This window comes from Porites lutea, chromosome 4, assembly GCF_958299795.1.
Source record: "Porites lutea chromosome 4, jaPorLute2.1, whole genome shotgun sequence".
Lineage (NCBI taxonomy): Eukaryota > Metazoa > Cnidaria > Anthozoa > Scleractinia > Poritidae > Porites > Porites lutea.
In genome coordinates, this window is record NC_133204.1 from 19468281 (window position 1) to 19492405 (window position 24125).

Sequence of the window (24125 nt, forward strand, 5' to 3'; positions counted from 1 at the left end):
CTAAAAATTGAAGTACTAACTTTTCTAAGCCAAAATCTACTGTTTCATTGTAGGGCCTTTCAGGTTTGCCATCTCCCAGAAGTTCATGATCTAAGAAGTCGAGGGCGGCAAAGTCTCTATCCGTCGCAAAATCAGTCCCAACCTGGAAAAAGCGATAAAGCAAAATCAGAATTAATTGAAAAATCACCTTACAAGGCGTTGATCTGAAAGAACACTTTTAAAATGCAAATGATTCATTGCGTTTCATACATTATTCAGTATAACAGAAATAGTAATGTTTCTTAAGATAACGAGAGATCGTGCTTTTCATTCGTTTTAGAGCCACCTCTGTTAGTTGTTTTATCTGCAGTGAAAGTTGGTGAGAATGTTACTTGCCAGCCTGTTCCAGGCTCTCAATAGTGGGAATGAAGCGTAAGTGAAAGGCACGCGAAAAAATGAGCGCGTTAGATCTGGTCCCGTTTTATTTTCCGTGTTCGCGCTTTTTTAATACATAATTTCGCAGACACCAACTATCTGGAAGACTGGAACAGGCTAGTAACCCGCATGGTAAGTTTATCTTCTGTTAATTGTCTGAAAATGTGATTTATCCTTTCTTTGATAACATTATATTAAAATCAACGAGAAATGAACACTTACCAATCTCTCAAATAGCTTTCTCGCCTCCTCATTGTGTCCGTTGTTGAGATAATAATCGGCCATGGCAGCGTTCAATATTGGAATGGAAGAATTCATCTGGCCCCTTTGATGTCGAATTATTCCTTACAGAGTTAAAAAATGAGTGTTAAAATTAATATAGAAAATGCTTTCTTCGTCTCACTTGCAAACAGCGTTATGTTATAGATACGATGACTATGTAGTTCTGGTACAAGAAGAACTAAGAATCGTCAAGTGTTGTTGTTAATTCATCTTGATCTAATTCTAATCGATTTACAAGAGGTTCAAACTGCAAGCACAGTCTTCAAACTACCTCTGAGTGACATCCTTAACTGAAAAATCTTTTGCCACGTTTACAAGCCACTGAATATCACAAACACTAATATAACGAGTATGCGTAAATTAAAAAAGTCAATATATAAATGTTAGTACCTGATTTTTTAAAGTACGGATGTGCCTTATCAAATTTTCCATCCTTAGCAAAAGCCAACGCGACATTCTCTTGAGCGTTCAACGTGTTAATGCTTTCTGGCCCCAGTGATTTCTTGAATAAGGAAAAAGTGAAGACATGAAAAAAATAAGTACATAAATGAATAAAAAGATAAATAATGAATTGAGTGGAATGCGTGTACAGAAGAGGGCGTACGTTCGGTATTTCAAACTTTGATATTGTAATTGCTAGTTAAGTTGTTGTATACCTCGAAAATCTCTACCGCTTTTATGGCGGTGTCGGCTGATTTCGAAGCATCGACTGAGAGCAAAAAGGCAGAGTAAGTCAGCAACGTCTGCCCAACATCAAGGTGGTTCGGGCCATATGCTTTAGTGCGAATGTCTAATGCCCTATAGTATATGAAAATAACACCTAATTAGTACACATGAAGTGAGAATCAGTTCACTGAAAAAGTTAACTCTGTGACGTGGTAGGCAGCTGTGAACAAGTGTGATTCAAAACTTCAGGTTTGTAATGTTTACTCGCGGGAGTGTATGATTTAAAAAAGCTGCATTGTACATTTTCCTTATTCGGTGTTTGGTACAACTAGACGGTCGCCCTCTGAGATGCAATCCTAGCCTATCACCTTCAATACTTTTTTAAACTCTGAGCCACTAGAAAGAAATCTTCAAATCCCTACTTATCTTTAGGAGCCTTCCATTTTGGGTTGGATGATTTAAAAAAAAAAAAAATGAAATCCCACAAGCACACCTGAAATGAAAAATCTCGCCCATCGAGCTAAAATTCTAAGACAAAACTACAAATTATAAACGTTATAATAAATTCTTTATATATTTTTTTTTCCAAAAAAAAAAGGCGAGCTCAGGCTCAAAGAAAACGAGAACTCTTTTACATTTAGATAATTTTTTCGGCGAGGATAGAGAAAGTGAAAACAAACTCATGGAAGTTTATTCAAGCGGCATTCAGGGAGAATCATGGAAAAAACGCACTGCAAAACTCTTGACAATTTAATAGAACATGTAAAACAGTTCACTTTTATTCAATAAAAGGGAGTTTTTTTAGTGTGACCAAACTGTTTCAAAAATCTTTGTGAAGCTTTCGCTTTAAGTTTTCTTCTTACAAGTGACAAGGCAATTGGGAATTCTTTGGAACTTTTTTTTATTATTAGCAACCAGTAAAAATGGTTGTAAGCTTAAGCATGTGTATTTTAACCTGAGAACAGGAGGCCATACATCGCGCAAACCGTGAAAACACGCGTGCAAACGGACGCAACATTGTTGGCCAACAACTCTCAATATTGCTGGATGTTACTTGTTGCGTCCGTTTGCACTCCCTGTTGCATGGTGTTGCGCAAAGCTTAAAGCCAATCAAAGTTTTGACCCAACAACTCCAAACATTTCTTTTGTTCTGTGATGGCCCAAGCGTAGCGCAACAATGTTGGATCCATTTTCACAGCTCTTCCAACATTGTTGGGGCCACGCACGCGCATTGAACATGGTCTTCAAAGTCTTATGGGTGGTATCCTCTCCACGATACACTGCATGCGCAAACATTGTTACATCAACTTGTACACCATTGCCAACAACTCCCATTCGTTTGCACGTTGCTTAAGTGAGAGGAAATGATTACGTCCCACATCGTAAAAAAGTCAAAACAGACAGAAAAACGCTAAATAATTAACATAACCTGAGATCAGCTTCTGAAAGACAGTAAATGAGCTCAGAAATGTACTTTTCTGAAAAAGCCTGTACGAAATTTCCAGAACTTAGCCATCTATGAATCGTTTATGCGACGCTTTCCTTAAACACAAATAAATAAGCAAACCATAGAACCAGCTTTGAACAACATAATCTTGATGATGATGATGATGATGATGCTGCTGCTGCTGCTGCTGCTGCGACCGCCAGGCTTCTTACATTGGTGAAAGCGGCAGAAACCTAAGCACGCGACTGACCGAACACAAACGAGCGACGAGGAATGGTGTCAACAATCACATTGCTGAGCACCATTTACAGACGAAACATGAAATTGACTGGGACTATGCGACATGTATAACGTACCGTAAAATTCCGAAAATAAGCCCCGGGGCTTATATTTTTCAAAGGCCCTTTTTGAGGGGCTTATTTTTGGAGGGGCTTATCTACGGAGGGAAATTTGCGTTCCAAACTCGATTGGGCTAGCCCTATAGTTGGAAGTAAATTTACCGTTTTTGCTTTGTTTTACTTTGTGTTGCAGGGCAATTTTCCAAGTACAAGCCCCCGGGGGGCTTAAATTTGGAGGGGCGATTTAACGGAGGGTTTTTTGCGTAACCGGTTTGGGGGCTTATATTTGGAGGGGCTTATACATGGAGTCGCTTATTTTCGGAATTTTACGGTATTCTACAGACTACTACCAACGACTTACTTTAGAAAGCTGGTTTACTATCTTAGAGCAAACGCCAATGAATCGTAGCCAACAGTTACCATCGCCGCACAAGCGACTTATTGACGAGATCAAGCAAAACTAACTACGAGAGAACGACTGGAGAAGTGACAATTTGACAAACAATAGAAGAATGTTTAACTGTGACAATAGACGGATCGAAACACACCAATTACTGATTTCGAGTCTTCGTAACATCACGGCTTAACTGCATGACAGACGACCAATAACATCGCGACGTACATGTAATTGACCAATCAGATCAATAACCAGAGTATAATACCATCAACTGATGTGAAACAATTCACCTTGACTCTGAAGATGACTACCGCACAGGATGTCGAAACGTCAGTTACTGTCAACAACAACAGTCCTATTCAGGACTACGTTCACCAAGACGATCAAACTCACCTACTTTTGACATGACTTCTGGGTTCAAACCTTTCACAATACTAATAATAATTTCGTTATTTACCCTTGGCAGTATTCATGGCACTAATGCTACTGGGACCGAACAAATGCCTGGAACAAATAATTTAATTCAAACTTAACAGGGTTAAGAATTCCAACAGGCTGGCACACCAGCTACTAGCTGACTATTTACAAGCGTGACCGAGGATTTGAACTCGGGACTACCGTGAACACATCCAGCTAGCGGTCAGAGCGGGACTTGAACTCAGGGCCTTCAAATAACAAGTCCAGCGCGACTAATGCTGCGTGCAAACGGACGCAACGTTGTTGGATGTCACATGTTGCGTCTGTTTGCGCACTCTGTTGCATGTTCTTGCGTGTTGTTGGGAGTTGTTGCGCAAAGTTTGAAATTGTCAAACTTTTCGCCCCGTGCAAACGGACGCAACATTGTTGGCCAACAACTCCCAACATTGTTAGGAGTTGTTGCGTCCGTTTGAACGTAGCTTAACCATTCGGCTTGATAACAGCCGTGTTTCATACTCAGCCGTATTACATATTGTGGCGACATACAAAGAACACAAAAGTTTAAAACTTAAAACTAGGAGTAATCGGAGCTTAGAAGAGTGCATTCGATATGTTTGTAAGGCGTACGAGTAGCAGTTGAGGAGGAAGGGTAGATGGTTACGATAGATTAAGCCCGGTTTCCATATGATCCTACGATCGCTGTGATCGCTGCGATCGCTGAGAAAAAAAAAGTTCAGCGATCATATGGGAACCACTCTCCAGCGATCGCAGCGACAACGATCGCTGAGATAGAACATTTTATTTCTCAGCGATTGTTGTCGCTGCGATCCCTGGAGAGTGGTTTCATATGATTGCTATATATTATCGCTGCGATCGCTGAAGTTTTTTTTTCTCAGCGATCGCAGCGATCACAGAGATGGTAGCGATCATATGAAAACCGGGCTTTAATTTCATCATGGCATATCTTAAACGTAAGGATTGCTTACAGCGAAACCTCTATTTAAACCGTGTATCATTATGAAAAAGCCTTGAAGGCTAGTGATATCGTACTGTCCGTCTCAATAAGTGCAATAGTTTGGTCGAGTGTGTTGATTTCAGTGACTTGAGTGGAGCTACTGTGGGCTGTTTATAAGTTTTTCCGAATAAATAACATAGATCTTAAATGTTCGTTTGTCCGGTGCCGAAAATATCATGATTAAACGGCACCGCCAAGCTTCACATCTCGGTAGATTTACTTTGTGGTAGAACGGCCGCCGAGCTATACAAGTCTGTACATTTACTTTGCGGCACAACGGCCGCCGAGCTACACAACTCGGTAGATTTACTTTGTGGCACAACGCCCGCCGAAACTTTTGACAGATGAACGTTTTGAAAGATTCAGCAAACATAGATCGATAGTAGACCTTCAGCAAACTCTTGAAATATGTACGCTTTACAAAGATTCAGCAAACTTTTAAAGATGAACGCTTTACGAAGACAGAATAGAAGACCTCAGCAAACGCTTGAGGACGCACGAATCACCACGTGAGTTAGTTCGTCAAAGTGAGGCAAAACGTAAGCAAGGGCCTCGAAGCGAAGCAAATGCGTGTCGACAACGACGACAAATGCAATATCGAAAAAGCCTCCCTTATTAATTGCACAGGGCACCCAATAATGCACAGAACACCCAACACAAATTAGGGGTTGCGTTTTCGTACCTCGAACGCAATTACACAACGTTTCAGTTGTCGGTAATAATAAATAATATCTCTTTCTAAGTATTTTTTGTCGCAAGTCTAACTACATTGGCTGCCTCTACGTAAGCTGGTTCATTTTTCGCCAGGACAAACGCAAGCTGCATGACTTGGATTCCCCCGTCCCCTTCCTTGCAGTCTCCCAAGTCCTCCCTGACAGTCTGAATGGGCGGGCGGGCGTACGCTGACGTCATAACCGAATTTTTCGCATTGGTGGGTTCCCACTTGATTTCTATGGCAATGGAGTCTCCGCTAATAATCGGAGTCAATCGGATAATTCGTCTTAATTTGAAAAACAACCAGTCTCTAGTGTGAAATGGGCATTACTACGCTTTTCAATGACATGCAACCTTTAAAGTAAAAAATGTCACTAACGACCACTTTTTTCGCTTCATTCAATCACAACTGCACTGAAACAAGACAAACAAAGTTGAATTCCAACCTACAGTCGCGAACTTTCGAAAAGGCTGAAGATGCCTTTGCTTCCTGTGCGAAAAACGTAAAGGTTGGTTAAATTTTTGACTTGAGAGGTTGCATGTCATTTAAAAGCGTCGCAATGAAAGCCCAGTCTAGTCCTTTAACACTTACTTCAGATACAACGGTTCTGCTTTGCTGGCGTCATAGAGTCTGAAGTAAGCCATTCCGAGGTTCAGGAAAGTTCCACCAACGGCGGGAGGAAGTTGACCAAAGTAAGCATCCTCATACAGCTATGATTTTTCAAATAAATAAATAAATAAAACGTGTTTTGAACTGCACAAAAAATGTGATAATGGCGGTGATCTTGGCAGTGTCTGCGTGTTATGTACTTTAAAAAAACTTGATCAAAAGAAACTGCTAAGTCGAACTCTGCTCGTTTCTGTCTAGTGAGCCAATCAAACAATTGAACTACTTTCAACTTGGCTTCACGAAGGTCTTCAAATAAGTTGGTTGAAACACTGAGAGACACAGGCAATTCCATTTTTTTGTTTCATATGCAATGCGTAGTCTTTCCTGTAAAAGGTACTCAAAAACTAACGTATACCATTTTTTTCTTTAAAACGTCAGGAGATTTGCCAGTTTAGTATAATTAATATTATGTTGTGTTAGATTCATCTCTTTCTGACTTATTCAGTCTTTAATTGATAGTTAGTAAAGAAGAGTGTTTGTGAAAAGTTGGCAAAAGTATAAGAGGAAAACAAGGTTGCTGCCGTTTATGACAGTGCACATACAATAAAAATGATAGGAATGCTATTGCAACGTTGTGCACCGCAAGTCCACAAGAAAATATAACGAAGAAGTCCAATGAGCTTCATAACCATTTCACTCTAAAAATTTTGATTGGACAGGCTATTCTGTCTTAATTTAATCAACGATATTAACGAACGGAACCTGTAATGCTTCCTCGAGCACTTTAGCGGAATCTTCCCAGCGCGCCATGGATTTATATAAAGCACCAATGTTGTTAAGTGTGTCTGGAATTAAACTGTGTGTCGCTGGCAGAGTTTTTCGGTGAAGTTCTAGACATCTGTTGTAGTAGGTTAACGCCTAAGAAAGAGCACCCGAATCAACATTTCAATAAACTTTTGACCACATTCTCGCAGAAAGATAGGTAGCAATAAGTCGTAATTCAGGTGCCAGTAAATTACTTAAGAAAGAACAAACAACAATCTGCGATGCGAATAAATAGGAAACTAAAGAAGGAGCTCAGCTTACATCTAGTCTACTTTATTAACTGATAAGTTAAACGTAGAATCACTGCATCACGTTAGTTTATGTGAGTTGTGCTTCAAACTGTGTTTTCGTACCTAATGTAGAAAAAAAAGCCGTATTGCAAAGAACCTACGCTATTCGCTATTTTAGCAACGTCGTGTTTCGAAACCATAACATCAATGGCAGTTAAGACTTTTTTTACAGTCAGTCAGTGGAAGCCGTCAAGAAAAGTATTAATGGTAGTTAAAAAACGAAAACTGAGTCTCGAACCTCTTCAAACCTGTTTGTCCTGTAATACAACACTCCAAGACCGTTCAATGAAGAAGCAACACTCGACCAACCATTGATCCACGTGTCAGCGAATCTGATTAAATGCATAGGAACAACGAGAATTTGGTTCATTTAAAAAGCGAGTGTTGTATAACCTAGTGGTATTGAGATAGTTCTCTTTTTTTCAAAGTTTAGATTGCTTTCCGCTTAAAGACTAATAGCCGACAATACCCGCCAGTTCCTGGTTAAACAAGCAACGAAAAAAGCTTGGAGAAATTGTCATCAGTTCAAAATGATTCACAGATGTTTTCGGAAAGACGAAGGGCAGAAGATGTTTGGTAAATGAGCATCAAGATTTTCCCTGGCATGTTCACTCGAATTCAGGTTATCACTTAGCGTGTACTGCGGGGTTTCTGCAGCCCTAAAAATTCCAAGACTTAACCCTATTCAGACTGGGGGGGGGGGGGCTTTTCGAACCCCCCCTCCGGCAAAATCGTGATAACTCTTACACCGAAAGAGCTATGACGTTCAAATTTTCTGAATTTTCCTAAAATTTATCTAGGAACATTTTGGTATAATTACCATGTCCATGTGATTAATCATGTTGCCATGGCAACCAGTTTCTGACACATAGGTTTTGGAAAATTTAAAAAATGGTGATTTTTTTGTTTTAAGATCGCGTTTTTACACTTATAGTGCTTCTTGTTGTTAAAATGGTCTTTGCTTGCGACTAGTTTTTGAATTAAATCAAAATGTTTCAACATCGAATATTTGGGGGGGAGGGGTGGGGTAAAATTTGTCACTTTTTTGCTTTGACAAATATGCTGCTCTATTTTCCAAATAACACTTCCAAAGTCATTTGTTTGGGTAATAAACATTAGTTTGATACTTCTTTTATATATTCTGAGCTTTTTCCCCTTTGAAAGTTGCTTTAAATTATAATTTTAACAAAAAAACGGAAATCCAAGACGGCGGATCCAAGATGGCGGACAACCATTTCAAATTTTAAATTAGATTGCTTCCTATTGCTTTTTCTCGCTGTACAAGTGTTTCCTTGTTACTAGTTCATAAGAAAGGATAACAAAGAGATGACTTTACCAATATTATTGATATTTTACGTATCTAAGTGGAAAAATAATAAGAAACATTGACAAATCGGAATTTGACGTCACTGTGACGTCATCATTGGGCGTGGCAAGTCAAAACTGGGTGTGGGGCTTCTTTGTACGGAGATGATCATTGTGTGTAAATTTCATGACCCTAGCATTATTGGTTCCAGAGATATAGAGGGGGGGTCCGAGGAGCCCCCCCCCCCCCAGTCACAGATTGACCAAAAAAGCCCAGTCTGAATAGGGTTAAATTATAATTAATGATAATTAATTATTTATTATTTCTATAGCGCTTTCATTCGTTATGAGTAGCTGAAGGTGCCAGATGATCCAGTACTTTATAAGTAAACTATGAAGATTTAACTTAAATGTAATCTCTTGCTCGAAGGCAACTAATTTTAAGAAAGTTCTCTGGGGGTGTGAGTACTACGATCATGTTAACGCATGCGGATTGATTAATGATAAACACCTTCACCTGCAAAAAGAGAGAAAAACTTACTTTTCTCTTAGCTCAAGGACCTCCAAGTGGAGAGGCTCGGCCTTATCAAACTGCTCTGTATCCACAAACAAACATGCCAGTGAATTCACCATATTGCAGTACTGTTCAGCTACTACAGAATTAGAATGGATTTCTTCTTCTGAATGGGCTGTCTTCTACAAAACGAGATAGAAATCATTATGTTTTTTTGGTTATAACTTATTTTCAATACTATCAGTCAAATTTAGCCTTCGAAAACAGCCGTTTCTCCTCCCTTTTCTCCGCTAGGGACGTTTCGCGCGGAGGAACGTCTGCGACTCAGCGACAGAAATTCCATGCTGATGACGTAAATCAATATTTACATAATACATCCGGTAGTTATGGGGTTCCACATCCAAATTTGTTCAATTTTACGTTTCCCCTGATCGATTTTACTAGAGGGTTCTCTTTGTCTGCGACAAGCTCCAGCAAAACTCAAATGCTTCTTCTAGAGAACAATATATTCCACCAATTTTGACTGTTTTGTTAGAGATTCATCGCGTTTACATTTGACCTTCGTGGCCTTTTGTCTTTTGGGCCATCCCAATAAAATGTTTTGTTTCCCATCGCCCCGTCTCTTGTGATGGTGGGTTGGTCGGTCGGGCAAACAAAAAAAAAAAGAGAATGAACACTTGAAGGGGTCTGAGTTCTAGGGAAGGCTGGGCTGCTAAGTAAGAAAGCCTGGTTTACAAAGTCAACTCTAAAACGTGGTCTTTTCGACTACCAAATGTCTAAACAGCCTTTAAAAAACGTAGTATCGATGTTAATTAAAGACAAGGACATCACATTTTATTGGATGGCCTTGTCTGTCATTAGTAAACAATAGCTAAAACAATGTAACTACTCCATCGACCAATCGGCGCTTCTGACCGGATTCCACACAGATTTTTAGTCATCAAAATGGAAGTTCTGTCGCTGAGTCGCAGACGTAATTCCTAGCGAAACATCCTCAGCGGTGAAGAGGGAGGAGAAACCGCTGGTTTCGCAGGCTAAGTCAAATCTGGGGCACATTATAAAAACGAGCACGATATCCTGCCTGGCTCATAACCAGCATCATTAGAACGCAATACGCCACGAGATGCAATATACAAAAACGACACGCAGTGTTTCATCTGATATCCAGACACATAGAAGTAGGTTGAAAAACGAGGCGCAGCCGAGTTTTTTAGACCGATTTCGAGGAGACTGGATATCGGATGAAACACTGAGCGGAGTTTTTGATATAGCTTCTCAAATGAACAAGAATTCTTGGAGGAATTCATAGATAAAGTTCGCAAAATTTTATGGTAATTTAAAGATCCGATATCAAAACCACTGTCATGGCTGTGAGTTCCTTTGTTTTCTCTTTATGAATTATTAATGAGTTTGAGAAGGTCGAAAGAATTGACGTCGTAAATTTCGAACTTAACATTCTCAGACCTATTGACTCAAACTAAAATAGCTAAAGATAGAAACTGGAAAATAGAAAACATAACAAGCAGACTGATACACAAAGTAAGTAAAAATCGGACCCAACCAGATGGATCACTGCTCGTTGTTTAATTTTTCACTCACAAGTACGTCTATAGCTCTCTGAAGGAATGGTTCTACTTCTGTCATATTTCCAGCATCTGACTGAAACTGGGATATACCATAAACAAAAGGGAAAAGCTGCAAAAGTTCAAAATAACATTGTAGTATATTTCCCCTGGGACCATCTTCAAACACTGGCTACACTAGTAATTAGATATGGGAGACTTACCCCGAGGCAGCTAGATGAACTAGTACAAAACTGAGGAGAGATGTAGGGAACAACAAGAGGACTGAGCTCACCATTGTGAGGAGAAGGTGACCTTACTTAAATATAGGATAATGCCTGAGCTCCAGGCTTTCTTAGAGGGAAAAGAAATCGCTTTGTCAAGCGGGATACCCAAATCATTTGCAATCTAACTATCCCAAAACACCAACGTAATATGACAAGGGGTTACCGATATCACTAGTGATTTGGGAAAGGTGGTACCCAAAACATGGGGATACCTAAATTACTGTGACATTGACACTTTACAAACGATAAGGTGACTGGTTACGATTTATGTTCCGCAATTGCTTCTGGGATTGTACCAGGGACACCCCAGTTTTTCCCCTGTCCCTGGTAATAATCCCAGAAGTCTTCGTGTAAAAGTTCTTTTGTCACGTGGTAAAAAAGCATGTGGCAAATTAGCCGTTAGGCGTTTATTGCCGCTTATTAAAACACAGTTTAACAAAACCGTGTTCTATACCATTTTAAATGTTCCCAACGCTCACCTCTAAACATTACCGGTTGTAAATACCCTCAAGATAGCTGGTAGCCCAGACTAGAATCATTGATACTCTTAAGAAAACACCATGCAAACAAATCTGGACGCCCACTAGCATGATCTAAAGAGTACTTCGTTTAACTGACCGGTCTTTCGAAACAATTTTGCTGAGCCCTCCAGATAGGTGAAAGCCCTAAGAAAAGAGCTAAAGAATAGTCTTCGAAGCAACGAAAAAGATTCATTATGATTACACTTGAGATGAGATTGAACTTCAGTAAATAAAAAAAAATCTATTACCACTTTTAGGGCGTTGGTTGGTTCTCCAAATTTCTCTTGCTCTTTAACATATAGCACGGCGAGTTGGTCGTCAACTGACGTCTTGTACAAATCATTTATGTCCTCCCCAGTTAAGCCAGTAGAATTCCAGTAGTTTATCAAGTCGTACTTGCTCTCAGCACTGAAGGGCAAATACAAAAATGAAAAATACAGAAATAAAGAAATGAAATTAGTAATAAATTATAACGCAATACGTCCTGAATTAAATTTTTAATGTTCTTTGACTTCAGTATTTTTTCTTTTTAAGACGTTAAATTCGACAAGAGGGAAAAATAAGGCCCATCTAGAGCGCCATTTAAGCACCGCTTAACGTCAAAAAATAACATACGGACAAGTGCACGCTTAAAAGCTGAGATGGGTGCTAGAAACCTGCTAAATCGACCTTATTTGGTAAAAAGAACAAGGCAAAAACATCGCCGGAAAATAACATTATTGGTACCCTACATTGATTAAAAATAAAGTTGTTGTTGTTGCTTTGGTCTTTTTCCCAGATAAGGCCTCTTTGGTAAGTTTCTAGCACCCAACTTAGCTTTAAACATGCATTTGCCCTTATGTTAATGAGAAAATGAGCTGGCATGTACCTACTTGCTGAAGAACGAAAGTCGCGTTTTGCTTTTCGCCCCATGTAAAGGGAATCAGGGATATTTTTGTTTGTGGAATCCGGAATCCTGGGGTTTGGAATCCGGAATACTGTTTAAAGAATCCAAAATCCCACTGACGATTGGAATCCGCAATCCTAGTTCCACTGACGGAGAATACGTCATCCAGTACCTGGAATCCTGGAATCCAAAACTGTCTTGGATTCCATTACATGGGGCGCCGGAAGGCTTCATTTATTTATTTATTTATTTATTTATTTATCACCTACTGCTGTCGTGGTCATGCTTGCTTTACTGGATCCGTCCCTTATTTCTCCCCTGATTTGATTTGTTGATTTGATTGATTTGACGATAGCAACTATTAGTCAATCATATCGGTGAACCAAAGCAGGGGCACCCAACGATCGTTTCCTTCTAAATGCATTGAAAACACTTTTTAGTGTACCGAGAGTACTTTTTGATCTCTAGAAATGCATTCTAAGCTGCGCTATAAAATTTGTGTCTGTTCGGTCATCCTAGGGGAACTTGAGTCTTTTCGAAATTACAAGGGCTTCAGTATTATTTTCCCGCAAATTTTAGATGCAATTCAACGCATTACGAAAGTGCGAATTTTGTTTATTCCCCTCTCCATCACATATTTGAATCCGAAAATTTCAGCATTCCTCTTTCTTACGAAAAATAGCCTTACCTAAGATGTAAAATGTTAAAAATTATACTTCAGAAAAACGTAGGAAATTTATAAGATAAGCGTCGAAAATTGTACATGAGCGGAACGATCATCTAGAAATTTTTCGGTGTCCTCAAGCTATAGAAAATTCTAGGCAATATTTGCTTCCCCGAACAGATATTTTACAGAAACCAGTCGTTGGGTGCCCCTGCCAAAGCTCTCCATCAAACATTTCCCAATATTCTTTGAAGGGTGAATGAAAGAGATATATGCAGTACTACAAAGCAAAGAACGAAAGGTAAATTCAAACCTGTTCAATGACCAGAATATTGAAGCAGTTGTGAGACACTTGATAAGTCGTTCCTTTTCCCCAGCTTTGACCAAAAGCCAAGGTAACTCCATTTTCACTCGATCAGGAATTTCTGTGTAGTACTCTGCACTTCTCTCCTATAAGAAAACCCGCAGATCCATATATTAGCATTCGTTTCGAAATAATTATACTGACGACCTGATTATCCAGCGTGTATGGTTTTTTTTTCCTGCCGACCAAAGGCTGTAGTTCTAGCCGCAACATGAAAAAAACAAACAAACAAACAAACAAAACAAACGAATTACAGTCATGGGAAAAAGCCTTGGGACACCTTTTCATTTGTGGGAATTACTTGAAATCACCAACACTAAACCCCACAAACAATGCTGAACGTGTACATGTCCATCCAGATTTTTTCGCGAGTTTCATTTTGTATAGGGTGGGGAGGGGGGAGAAGAGAGAACTGCAAGATATTTTCAAAAAGGTTTCACTGTTTTATGAGGGTACCCAAAATTACAGAAAATTACCAATACTGCCTCACTTTCCCCAGGAATTTTGCTGAGGATTGTACTTTACAGCCATTCTAAGAGAAAGCTGTTGAATATACCTTTTTTGTGGAAAATATGATATACAAAGACCGTCACATAAGAATAATTTTTTTTCGATTTTTACCTTCAGGATCGCGTCAAAATATTCTATTAGAAGCATGAGGTAGTGCTTGATAGTGGATTCTTCCTCACAGTATCTCTCTTTTACTGCGGCAGACAGTTCATCATACGAAAACCTAAAAGGCAAGGTAGTTTTCACATAGAAATTTGGACAGTTTGCTTTAAACTGTTGACATGCTTCGTTTCAAGTGCTTATACAGCGAGATGGAACTCTTCTTTTAGACCTGTAGCTTCTGGGAATGAACGTAGTATTGAGCTTACCAAGCCAACGGGCAAATCAATTCACTTGTGAGCTTCCTAAATAAAGTTTTCAATGGGGTGAAGAATGAATGTGACAGGGACAAGGAAATTAGGCTTATAAATCACGTAAGCTTTGCAGTTAGATTATTAACCAACTTTTACAACTGTTGTATAAATAAAAAAACAACAAAAACGAAAACAAGCAAACAGGCCTTGAATGAACAACTGACGTTTACCGTGTTTTCATAGCCCGATATGAACACCAGGGGGTTGGGAGAATTCAAACTAGAGACGAACTCGAGGGTTTGCATAACTGTCGAGAATTCTCCCAATCCCTCGAGTGTTTATATCAGGCTATGCAAACACAGGAAAAAAGTTTTCTATTGCTTTTTTAAAATACCTTTTCCGAGAGAAAAGGGAAACGCCTTGTTTATGGCACTGATTAAAAGAGAAATTCTTACAAATTGCGAACAAAAAAAATGGCCCAGCATGTCTCTAAAGAGTTTCCAAGATCCAGCCGACGAGGAAATGGATAAATAGAGTAAACTTGTCGAGTTTTCAACTCAACACCTTTTTCAAATTCGTGCTTGCGTGATTAACGCTCTCATGCAAATACACCTCCTAGCCAATCCGAACGCACGTACTATCTCAGTTATTTTATAAAAAATCTATTTGTTAAAAAAGTCAATCAATCAATCAAAGCTAGATTTACCCGTAAAGTCCTGATCGTTCCAAAATGAATTCTTCAATCGTAAAGTAGAGAACAGACCATATTTGATCTGTGATTTTGAGAATGTTCTTGAGCTCTGTTTCGGAAAGACCTTGTCGAGCAACAAAAATGCAGCACATAACCTGAAACAATAGAGTGTAATTAAGACTAGGAAAACCTACTTTAAAAATTACAAAAATGGGTTCTTTGTACTTACATCTTTTATCAAATTTCCTTCGTATTCTTTGGGGTTGTAATCCTCTTCCAACCGCTTAAGAAATTTAAGAAACAGTTCTTTTGTGCTGTAAGAGAATAGACAACGGTTTTCTTATTAAAGAAACTAAAATGTGAATAGCGTAGTTGCTTTTCTAGCCTACACAGCTGGCGCTTGTGAGAGAGAACTGGGCGCGTGACGGATACACGCAGCGCGCGTCCCCCGCCTTGCGCGCCCTGTTCTTTCTTGCGGCCATACTATAAGCGGCTGCTACTCAGGCGACTGCTGTTCCAAATCAAAAGAGAAGAACAAAAACCGGGGGAAGGGTCTTACTCTTTGGCTTCAAGAAGGTTGTCAAGGTAGGCATCAAGCTGAAAAAATTCCCCAAAGCCGCATAGTTCCTGTAAAGGATAAAAGTGACAAGTGCATGCATGTAAACACTGAAAACTAAATTTAAAAATTAAAGAAGGGAAAACACAATAATCACCAAAATCACTTAAGTTAGGCTGTTTCCACAGAGACACATATTTCTTTTCATTTAAAGTCCAGTAGTCTTTTCATTTAAAGTCCCGTAAATGACTGGGTTGTTGGTTTGGTGTTAGTTTCGTGTTTTACTAGAAAGCATTCCCAATTTTAGTTGGTTTGCTTATCAGTTTTTTAACCAGCTCAACCTACATGCATTTAAGTTGAAACTATTGAAGGAAATGGGTAGGTAACCGCGGCGGTTACCTACCTTACCTTACAGCAGCGGTCATTCTCGTCCCCAGAGCCACCAGGGGGCCTGAGGACGAGAAGGAGGCCAGGAGGCTCTAGGGACACAGGATTTGAAGTCCTAAATTTTAGGACTTCCGGTCATTTCCGATTCAAAACTAAGTTGGAGGATTCTCTTTTAAAAGCTTTTGAATCACCTAAATTTACAGTCATTGACGCTTCTGCAAGAGCAAGCGAACGCTATTAAAAACGTTGTAGAAAATCAGTAATGACCGGAAGTCCTAAAATCTAGGACTTCAAATCCTGTGTCCCCAGAGCCTCCTGGTCTTCTTGTTCAGGCCCCCAGGAGAGAATGGGCGACGGTTAGCTAAGTTGGGAGAGCGCCAGTATGCTAAGCGGGAGGTCCCGGCCGGACCAACTCTCAGGGTTTTAAATAACTGAGAAGAAAGTGCTGCCTTTGTAATGACATCTGCAAACGATTAGACTTTCTTGAATTCTCAGATAAGGACGAAAAGCCGTAGGTCCTGTCCCACAGAACTTTCTTATCTAGTTCTTGTGAGACGAAAAAGAACCCACACCACTGTTCGAAAAGAGTAGAGGGCGGAGTGCCCAACTTTTCCTGGGCTGGGTGGGTTATCTGTGAGCAGAGATCTTAATATAGGGTAACCTCATAATCCTCCTTCAGCTGTCGTAATGGCTACCAGTAAACAGTGTATATGTATAAATGTAGTGTGGTCAGCTGACACGTATAAGCGGGCATCAACTTTCGCATCTTAAGATTTGATAGTGAACTGCATGCGTAATCCGATAAACCAAAGAAAGCAATTTCAAATTAGCATGTATTTGTTAGGAATGTTATAGTTGTAAGCACGCCTTGAATGCCTGCTGTCTCTGTATTGAATCATGAGATTGCAAACCTTGTGCTGTATGTGCTTTGCTGTTCATTCCCACGTACATGTTGATGGATTAAAATTTGTGACAGTGACGTGAAAGCCTTTTTTTCTTTTCTAATAGTATTTGGCGGAAGCCTAACATGTATCCTTTTTCCAATGGGTGTTAATTAGACGAATCCTGTTACGTTAAAAGTTTGATTCTTATCTTTTTCTCTCATTATAAAACCCGTGATGAATAAGAGTTTTCTTACCTCCAGTAACGTCTTTAAATAGAGAGGATTTTCCGTCTGCGCTTTGGTTACAACTTTAATCTTCTGTTCTGATGATAAGGCTTTTCCACGAACCTTCAGGGTTGCCTGTTTTGAATCATCAAAACCGAAATAATGAAACAGGGCCCATGTTGGTATTCCTGTGGGAGGTGAACCTTTTTCTTATGTATAAATTTTCTTTTGTTCCGATAAATTTGCATAGCTGCTGGCCATGCGTAACGTGTAATGCGAAACATTATGCGTTTCTGGGAAACTGCCCACCTACCCCTCCCTTAAGCCAAAGTTAACACGACTCTAGAAAGCCGAGAAATGACAAAAACAGCTCCGTCTTACCAAAGCAACTTCTTCTCTTTCTGCTTCCTTCAGCGGCGAAGTGTGGATGGCAAAGTAGCCTCTTTCCTCAGTCAACTCGACCACTTTGTTTAGGTCGGTGGCATTTACGGAAACTATGAGATGCACTTTGCGAGGTAGTTTCCTTGGTAACCAAAACAAAGTCTGCGAGAAAAAAGAAATTTATTCTGTTAATAGTTTTAACGACGTCATGTTACTAATAAAATGTCCACATTCAGGGAAACCGGTTTGATTACGCGAACTATTCATCTTCATATTCAGTTCGTGTACGCCATTTCATCGTGTTTCAACACTTAGCATCATGATATTGCTTAGCGAGAGCGTACTAACAACAAAAGCGTCACATTATAAACCAAGGCATGTAGGGGTAAAATTCTGGAAACGTACTTTATTCATGAAAATAGAAATAAGTTAAAAACTGGGAATAAAAAAAGACTCAAAAGCACGGGTAAATTGCTCAATAGAGCACAAACGGCATGAACAAATGTTACCCGATGTTAATTTGTGTCTTTGTACGAACTTTCACCTAGACTTGACCGGTGTAACATCTCTTTACCTAGTAAAGTATTAATCGCCGGATCAGCGATAAAACCCGCTTCGAAATAAACTCAAAGTTTCATTCCCTCGCCGAACGCAAGTAAACCCGTACTTACGACGTGAGTTGCATCATCCGTTTGACCTTGATCGAAAGAGTGGGATGAGGATGCACATATGACGTAATTCAAAATGGCGCCGAAAATGCAGACCTACGACGAGTACCACAGGGCAGCAAAGATTACGAGTTGCGTTCTCTTAATGTCGAATACAATAATAAATTATAAATAGCTAATTGCTTAAGTAATTTAACTTGTTTTGATGTATTGAATGTCAGTATTTTTTCTGGCCAATAAATGAAATGAAACTAAAACTGAGAGGGGGAAAACTGGAGTGGCCGGAACCTCTCGGAACCTCTCGGAGCGACGACGAACACCGACCGTGACAAACCCAACGCACATATCGCCCCTGGTCTTAGCAATTAGAACCCTGACTCCATGGGTTTGTCAGAGAAACATTTCCTGTAAAAGTTGCAACTGAATAAGTGCTAATTGTCGTGGGAAGCAGTACTTTTTACAATGCATATGGAAAACACAGGAGGGCAGTACAGTACAATGCTTTGCAAATTGACAATGAGGTAGAATAGACAAGAACCCCCAATGAAGTGTGTTTGCTGTACAAGTGATCTCTACGTTTATGACATAAATTTTACATATAATAATGAAAAAATAGATGAAAATATACCTGTGATAGAACAGCTGATATCGAAAGCCTAATAAAGAAGGTGACAGAATGAAAATATAAACTATGCCCCATATGAGACAATCCTAATTCAGGAATCTTGGAAATTTTTGCTTGTGGAATCCAAAATCCTGAGCCGAAAATCAGGAAATGAGCTCAAAGAATCCGTAATCCCTCTAACGATCTGATTCCGGAATCCCAGTTCCAATGAGGAAGAAACCGCAGTCTAAGTTTCACTAACAAGGAAACCGGAAAACCAGTACCAGAATCCGGAATCACCAGTGTGGAATCCAGAATCCACGACTGTCTTGCTTTACCTTACATAAGGCGACTGATTAAGGTAGCCAAATTAGACCCATAACTAGTTATGTAATTTACTTACCGAAACGACCCCTTTTTTAGGGCTTAAATAGTTTTGATTTACATTGTGTTTTTCATCCACCGAAACAATAGTATAAAAATAAATCAGGAAGAACAGAAATCCTTAGTTACTAGAAATGAACTGATTGTTGCCACAACTAAAATTGGTGAAAATTTTTGGAGGGGAAATATGCCAACGTTTTTTTATGACCAGTTTAAAAGTACTAGAGGAAAAATTCGTCACATATAGCATGCTGATTTGGCCGTTGGTTTGCCAATTAAATAGCAGTCGTTCCGGAATCAGCTTCATATGGGACAATTAACTTTCATTATAATAGTTTACGTGCTGAATGAATATGCGCGAATCATTTATTAAGCATTTCCTGGCCGAGCCCGAAGTGGAAAAAACAACATGTTGTATTCCAAGAAAACTTTTTGGTCAGTGGTAATTTCTTTACTTGCAGAAAAATGATTGACACAACACAATTTCTGAAACCTCAAAAACTAGCAATATGTGAAATAATTTCTTAGCATTGACAACTGAGAACGCTTTGGTCGCTAGGATTTTCCGGTGTTATTGTATATTATGGCGTAGAAGATAAATTCGTAACTGATGGTTATTCCAATATATCTACACAGCGGAGATTTCCCACGCTTTTACTAAGCTATACATGTTTGCTACAACTTTAATACTAACAGTTTATCGGATTTATCCTAGTTTCAGTGCAATAAGGCCCTTCGGTGGTGATTTTCATCCTGCCTTAATCAGAGTCTAATCAGTGTTTTTTGTTTTTCTTCAATGTTTTTTTCTTCTATTCCTTCCTTTCAAAAATAAAGGCTTTGGGTATATGACGTATATGTGGTCAATTATTGTAAAATCTGAATTTGTTGCAGCTTTAACAGCTGTTCTGATTCCTTAGTTCTTGAATATGGTGTGGATTAAAATTACTGAGCGATAGAAAGAAAGAATGACGCATTGTAGGGCCGGAGACAAAATTACAATGAATAAAAAGGGAAAAAGACTGAATCGTGAAAACCACACCGGTTTTACTTCGAGGCAAAGAGAAGTTACTGATCAGCCAGACCTGAAGTCCGCCAGCTTATTTCTTAAAATTATTCCTCAAAAAAGCCACAAAATCACGCCTTTTTGAGAAGGTAACGCTTACTGAGATACAAATCCTTGAGGTAACTAGAACTGAAAATAAGCCTTTCTTTGGAACCACCAAGAAAACAGTTGAAAATAGTAGCGCTTTATCATTATGGACCGAAACGGGAAAGTACAAGCAGCTTCTGCCTTTTCCAATAATACCAGCTCAGTGTTATATTGCTGGACACACGGACCAGGTATGGCGTTCGACTTACATGAAACCACTTCTCCTTTGATTTTTGCCGCTTTTGCAACTATAGCCGCTCCCATCGCATCTCTTTTGAACACATTAACAATCTTAGCAGTAAAGCAAAAGAAGGAACTGCGGCAGAGACTTTCCAGTGTCCTTCTTTCAAGTATGGCAGTTGCGGACCTTCTTACAGGTGTTATAGGTATCCCGTTATCTGCCATAGTTGCACTGTGTCTTCCCTATCGAATAGTGACTGTCCAACATTTTTGTTTGATGGACTTGGTAACTTCAATCCTGACGTTCAGTCTGGCAATTTGCTCGCTTATCCATCTGACAATTATTGCGTGGGAGCGGTACATATCCATTCGAAAATGGACTGATTATAAAACTATAGTAACGAGAAGCCGCTTGAGAAAGATGGCAATTTCAGCTTGGTTCATATGGGGCGTAGCTGTATCCTCTGTATTCATCATTATGCTGATAGCGGTTGGCCAGGATGAAACGGTTCTGGCTTTAGTGATAACAATCTTCGCCACCGGTAGCGCCGGTATTTTAGTTTGTATCCTGGTTCTGATTGTGTCTTTTTATATCATGATATACCTTGGAGTTCGAAAACGCAACCTAAATCAGATTCTCCAAGTCGACGTATTGGTACAAGCAAAACTCGAAAACAGAATTGCCCTGACGACTGCTTTCGTTACGATTGCCCTGATTCTTTCTTTCGTCCCGACTGTGATTGTCGGAGCACTGGGAAGAGTTTACCCAGTCCTTGGTACACGTATTGCGTGGCGGATATCGGACTCATTTCTCTTTTTAAATTCTTTAGTTAATCCGTTAATTTACTGCTATAGAGATCGCCGTTTTAGGAGCGCGGTGCTCGAGCTGCTGAGGATGAGAAATGAAGGGGTGAGATTCGTAAAGCGAAAAAATTCACTTGTTTCAGTGCGTTTAGGGATACAGACAGCAGAAAATCCTTTTCGTTTGGCAAGATCTGCATCCTGTGATTTAGCCCTGTTCAGCTTAGATCGAGCCTATCTTAAGTCTATGAACACGTCGCTAAAAAGAACCATGTCAGAACCGTCGCTTCTGAAAGATGACAGTTCAGCGAATGCAAAGATATATAAAGTAAAAACTCCCGTTCGTTTGGTAAGATGTACATCCTGCGATTTAAGCCTGTTCAGGTTAGATTGTACCTATCTTGAGTCTTACAAAGCGCCGCCTAAAAGAAACAAGTCAGCTCCGTCGCTTCCTACTTGATAATTGTAGTTCCTATGCCTCTACAGAAAGCCAGTCCGTAGGATAGTTTAAGTGTTCGAGAAATGGAAAAAAAATTAATAGCAAAAGAAATTATGTGGGTTGCGAATTCGGCCTGATACTTAACCTCACCCGAAGCCAAGATAACCGGATTATGCATTTTTGATCAGCAAATGGCTGTACGTACATTCTCGTTGGAAAAGTGTACAAAGCTGTTATTAGGTTTTTGAAGACATTATTGGTAATTCATTTAATTCATTAATTACTTTCAGGTACAGTAAAAGCCCGCGAGTAAGAACCTGCATTTTGCTTTGTTAGCCTAAACAGGTTATTACATGAATGGTAATTAGCACAAATTCAGGCTCATTTGGGTTCTTAAATAGATTCTTATTTTCTGAATAATAAAAAAAATGCATTGTTGCTAAGAGTATTGGTATTCAGCTTATTCCTCATATAACATCTGCATACGATAATATTGCAGTTGGAGTGATAAGGCACCTGTATCTCCAGTGAGGATCCTGAATGTTGACTTATCTTATTTGCCCAAGTGTTCAGAATCTTCTTATAGTGTTATGAAAATAAAAACCTGTTTCAAATTCGGTTTCAAAATCGTTTGATAAAAGCCAAAAACGACGCAAAATACGTTTCTTTTTTTTTTCAGCCTGTAATTAAAGGAGGAAAAGGACGGAAGCAAATATATCCAAACTGGTATGGTAAAAGTGTGTGAAGAAAGACGCACTGAATTCAAGAGAAAACATATTTCAGTGAATGTTGAGAGAAATAAACAAATAATAATACTGAAACAGTTGCGTTTGAGTAAAATTTTTGTGTTTTTCAGCCTATGGTTCGATAGCTCGGTTGATAACTCTATCCGGGTGTTGCTAAAACGAAAAATAGGGCAATGGGGAATGGTAAATGGGGATAAATAATAACACAAAGACACCGATATAATGTAAAAAACTATCGGTCATCTCTGTTTTATTATAAAAATACTTTTAGAAATTAAAAAAAAAAGAAGAACAATCCAGATTTTCAGCTGTCCACACTGACGAGTCCCTGAAGACGCAATTTTTGTAAACCCAATGAAATGAACCTAGGGAGGTTACGTTACTTAAGGGCTTATGTATTTTGTACTGAGAGCTAATCGAGATCACAGTTTTTCGTCCTCTACTTTAGATAGTACCGCCCTCTCTACTATTGACCAATCTAAGAGAAGGACCTGCCGTTTGCAAGGCATTAGCCAGTACCGTCTTCCTTTTTTAAACTCTGTAAATTTTCCCGGCCCCAGGGATCGAAGTCGCGGTGACTTATCGCTCTGAGGACGAGCGATGTGCGTAACAAATATACGCATAATTTCGCGGCACCAAGTAAATTTGGTTAAGAATCTATTTTTCATGCTAAGGATCTCATCTCACAAGAAATAGCTTTCGGTATTCACCTTTTTCACATAGACCAAACATTTTAATTGCATATAACTGTTGTCTTCCTGTTCTCTTAGAACGACTGCAAACAATGGTTATGCAAAATTTTGGAGGATAAACAAGATGCATTAGGGGTCTATGTGAAAATGGTGAATAGAGCCGAAAATATAGTTAAGATTGACTCATTATCAAACATCATTCACCTTTGTTGTTTGTCCAGCTTCGTCGACTTTGTTCAAAGCATCAATAATAATGACGGTGCGATGTCCTGCGTCGGTGATCCGCTTCACTGTGTCTGTCAATTCTCGAATAAGATCGCGAATACTGTCTGAGTCTGACTCTACTGTTGGTTGTTCTTCACCGGTCTTTTTCTTTAGCAAGTCACGGAGTTCCTCAACCAGTCGCTTCAATATCTTTCGTGGTACTAGAAAAGTTCAAAGCTGTTCGTCGTCGTCAGTTACTTAATTTACATGAAATAAGCATAACACTCGCAAGCATAAGCATAAACAAAACAGTTCAAACAAGCACTTGCGAATCTTTGATTAATTATTATTGGTTGAGGATGAGCATAACATGAAGAATTATACAGGTAGAATAGGGCATCTTGTTTCTGTTGTCGAGCCTGTCCTCACCAAGTGTAACCTTCTGCAGCGTCATAACAGCAAACAACAACAACAACAACTTTTAATTTGGTTTTCAAGAGAAAGCTACAACTAGTCGAGACGGGTTTTAGAAAAATAACAACGCAAAGAAAATTCACATGATATAAAAATAAGACTGCAGTTAATGTACATCGTAATTTGAAATAAATACAAGAATTAATTTATGATAAAACCAAAAAAAAACATTTCCTTAATTTACAGTGGGAAAGCCAAGAAAATGCCCGGTTTTGGAGCACGATGAGGACAATCGTTTCCTAAAATTGACAAACTTAAGGGCAAGTGACACAGACCAGT

General features: G+C 39.3%; 1 protein-coding gene across 1 annotated transcript in view; it reads right to left on the reverse strand.

Moving 5' to 3' along the window:
* LOC140932787 (TPR repeat-containing protein DDB_G0287407-like) overlaps window positions 1–24125 on the reverse strand; it is a 37133-nt gene that overhangs the window by 7008 nt on the left and 6000 nt on the right. Inside the window, exons 7-24 of the mRNA XM_073382301.1 lie at window positions 23373–23593; window positions 17505–17666; window positions 17154–17258; window positions 15632–15699; window positions 15302–15386; window positions 15088–15227; window positions 14140–14251; window positions 13468–13604; window positions 11853–12012; window positions 10834–10929; window positions 9262–9416; window positions 7654–7747; window positions 7063–7218; window positions 6283–6401; window positions 1353–1494; window positions 1087–1198; window positions 637–758; window positions 21–142 (exon numbers count right to left, since the gene is read on the reverse strand). Coding sequence (XP_073238402.1) covers window positions 21–142; window positions 637–758; window positions 1087–1198; window positions 1353–1494; window positions 6283–6401; window positions 7063–7218; window positions 7654–7747; window positions 9262–9416; window positions 10834–10929; window positions 11853–12012; window positions 13468–13604; window positions 14140–14251; window positions 15088–15227; window positions 15302–15386; window positions 15632–15699; window positions 17154–17258; window positions 17505–17666; window positions 23373–23593 — 2308 coding nt within the window. The remainder of the gene's footprint in view (window positions 1–20; window positions 143–636; window positions 759–1086; window positions 1199–1352; window positions 1495–6282; window positions 6402–7062; window positions 7219–7653; window positions 7748–9261; window positions 9417–10833; window positions 10930–11852; window positions 12013–13467; window positions 13605–14139; window positions 14252–15087; window positions 15228–15301; window positions 15387–15631; window positions 15700–17153; window positions 17259–17504; window positions 17667–23372; window positions 23594–24125) is intronic.